At 34.4% G+C, this 2,363-nt stretch overlaps 1 protein-coding gene across 2 annotated transcripts; it reads left to right on the top strand.

Moving 5' to 3' along the window:
• The first annotated feature begins 440 nt into the window (after positions 1-440).
• LOC116349641 lies at positions 441-2,133 on the top strand. 2 transcript variants are annotated; one of them, XM_031781177.1, is made up of 5 exons: positions 444-789; positions 858-1,292; positions 1,490-1,705; positions 1,770-1,921; positions 1,989-2,133. In XM_031781177.1, exons 1-4 carry the CDS (start codon positions 453-455, stop codon positions 1,781-1,783), a joined length of 1,002 nt encoding a protein of 333 aa, XP_031637037.1. In that variant the 5' UTR covers positions 444-452; the 3' UTR covers positions 1,784-1,921; positions 1,989-2,133. The 2 variants fall into 2 exon arrangements, with proteins under 2 accessions (XP_031637038.1, XP_031637037.1); XM_031781178.1 differs by lacking the exons at positions 1,770-1,921; positions 1,989-2,133 and having other exon boundaries at positions 441-789; positions 858-1,425; positions 1,490-1,608.
• Positions 2,134-2,363: the final 230 nt, after the last annotated feature.

Below are 2,363 nucleotides of genomic sequence, written 5' to 3'. Positions count from 1 at the left end.
AGAGTGTGATCATTTTCATATGGTGTAGGACAAAGACTAGAGACTGTGCAATTATCATTCGCGTTCTGAAGATATACCAATTAGAAGATTAATTGTTGAAGTAAAGGAAACTTAATTACTCAGGTAAGATGGGAAATCACCATATTTTTATAACTGGCAAATTGTATTGTGGAAAAATTACATTGCTTTGTTAAATATGTATGAATTGTAGTTATATGAACTATCGGGAACTTTTGATACAGCATTTTTTTCTTGAAGACGATGAAGAAGATTATGCTCTACTTGTTGAATTGTTATCACCCAAAAGACGATTCACTCGCGAAAAGATTTTAATCCGACCAACAGAAATAGAATTCCAATATGTGCTGAGCAAAAACTTTGTGTGACGCTCAGGTATCCTTTTTGTAATGACATTGAGTTCCCCTACACTTATTTGATAAAATTACACTTCAATGCTGTCATTTTCATTCAGAATTTCAAGTTCTTGGATTGGTAAAGTTATAAAAGAAGTGATTTTGGCAATTAAAAGACACATGTTTTACGCACTACCACATCCAACCAAGGATGATTTTTCATCTAATGCTATTGAATTTGGCAAGAAATGGAATTTTCCGAATGTCATGGGTTGTTTAGACGGAAAGCATATTCGCATCAGATGTCCAAGTAAAACTGGATCGTTGTATTATAATTATAAAGATTTTTTTTCGATAGTTTTATTCGCTCTCGTTGGCCCAACGTATAAATTCATAGCGATAGATGTAGGAAGCTACGGACGTGAGGGTGACGCAGGTAAACCATAAATTGCACATTGAGATTTTCGACATATTACCTGCATATTATGCATTTCATCTCATTAGGCATATTTTCAAAGTGCGCGCTTGGTCGAGCTATACAAAATAAAGTTTTCGATTCACCTCAGGCAACGATGCTACCAGGTAGTGATGTAGTGGCTCCATATGTCTTTCTTGGTGACGAAGCGTTCCCACTTCTGGAAAATTTAGTGAAGCCGTATCCTCGCAATCAAAGTTCAATTAATCGACACAAATCTATCTTCAATTATAGACTGTCTAGGGCCCGACGAATTGTTGAAAATGCCTTTGGCATAGTTTCGCAAATTTTCCGAATTTTTTTCACTCCAATTCATTTAAAAATAAGTGTTGTAGAGGATTTAGTGACGGTTGCATGTATTTTACACAATTTAATGATAGATGAGAAGGGATCACTGGCTGACGTCTGTTTAGAATCTGATCCAAATGAGTTGGTTCCGCTCTCTGAACATAATGAAGACGAAGGTGATTCGGGAGAAGAATTAAAGTATCAAATAAGAGATAAATTTAAGGATTATTTCAATTCAGTTGGTGCCGTGTCATGGCAGCATGATTCATTTAGATTATAATTACACATTCATACATATATAAAAACGCGGTAATATTTCACGTAATTTATAATTGATAGCATATAAAAATGTGAATCAAAAATATAATTTTAGACATGACCAACCAAATGGAACCATCTACATCTACAACAACAACAAATACAAAGCGACCATATGTGCGCCTGGAATTCTCTCTTGAGAATGAAGAGAGGCTAATTGAATATGTTAAATTAAACCCAGCAATATACAATCCAAAAGATGCAAACTATAAAAGCAGAACATACCGCGACCACTTATTTGGAGAATTTGGCAAAACGATCGAAAAATCAGGTAATTTTCAACTTTTACAATGCTTTCATTGAGTTTTTATATACTGAATGTCCTTGTTTATAAGGATTCGACTGTTAGAAGCGTTGGATAAATATCAGAGATTCGTATAATCGCAATAAAGGAAAAAAAGCTGGGAACCGGAAGTGCTGCTCAAATGAAAATTCGACGCAATGAGCTCATGTCTTTTTTGAATGAGGTGGTAACCGTAAATAATAGGTGAGATGAAACAGATATTCATGAAAACAAGACGCTTTGAAATTTATTAATGTTATAATAAATACAGGACGACTACAAACATTACTCAACGTGACAACGAGAGTGATTTCGGCGATGAAAATGATCCACAAATTGTAGATGATGAAGAAACCGATACCATGCAACCAACAAAGAGACGTAGGAGTTCATCAGTCGACTTACCACCAATTATCGTAAGCAATCATTCGTTTTAATTAAAAAAAAATTGTTTATTTCAAATTCTTTTTTAACACTTCAGAAAAATCTGAAAACATGTTGCGTTCGTTTACCAAGAATAACATGTACTGCAACGTCATCAATAGGAGAAAATTTGCATGTTGACATCAAGCAAGAAGGCCTAACATTTTCGATTAAGATGAAACGTAAAATAGAAGTAGTTGATGTGCCAGTCAAAAAACGTATA

This window comes from Contarinia nasturtii, unplaced genomic scaffold (genome assembly GCF_009176525.2).
Source record: "Contarinia nasturtii isolate CC-2019 unplaced genomic scaffold, AAFC_CNas_1.1 Cnas_scaffold_3017, whole genome shotgun sequence".
NCBI lineage: Eukaryota > Metazoa > Arthropoda > Insecta > Diptera > Cecidomyiidae > Contarinia > Contarinia nasturtii.
Note: the sequence above shows the minus strand (reverse complement) of the source record. Positions and strands in the feature narration are given on the sequence as shown.

Bases quoted from the DNA above. Each gene is read 5' to 3' on its own strand.
- LOC116349641 (XM_031781177.1), top strand. From the start codon at position 453: ATGCTGTCATTTTCATTCAGAATTTCAAGTTCTTGGATTGGTAAAGTT. The intron at 790-857 runs GTAAACCATAAA...TCATCTCATTAG, and splicing joins CGGACGTGAGGGTGACGCAG to GCATATTTTCAAAGTGCGCG. The intron at 1,293-1,489 runs GTGATTCGGGAG...ATATAATTTTAG, and splicing joins TGAACATAATGAAGACGAAG to ACATGACCAACCAAATGGAA.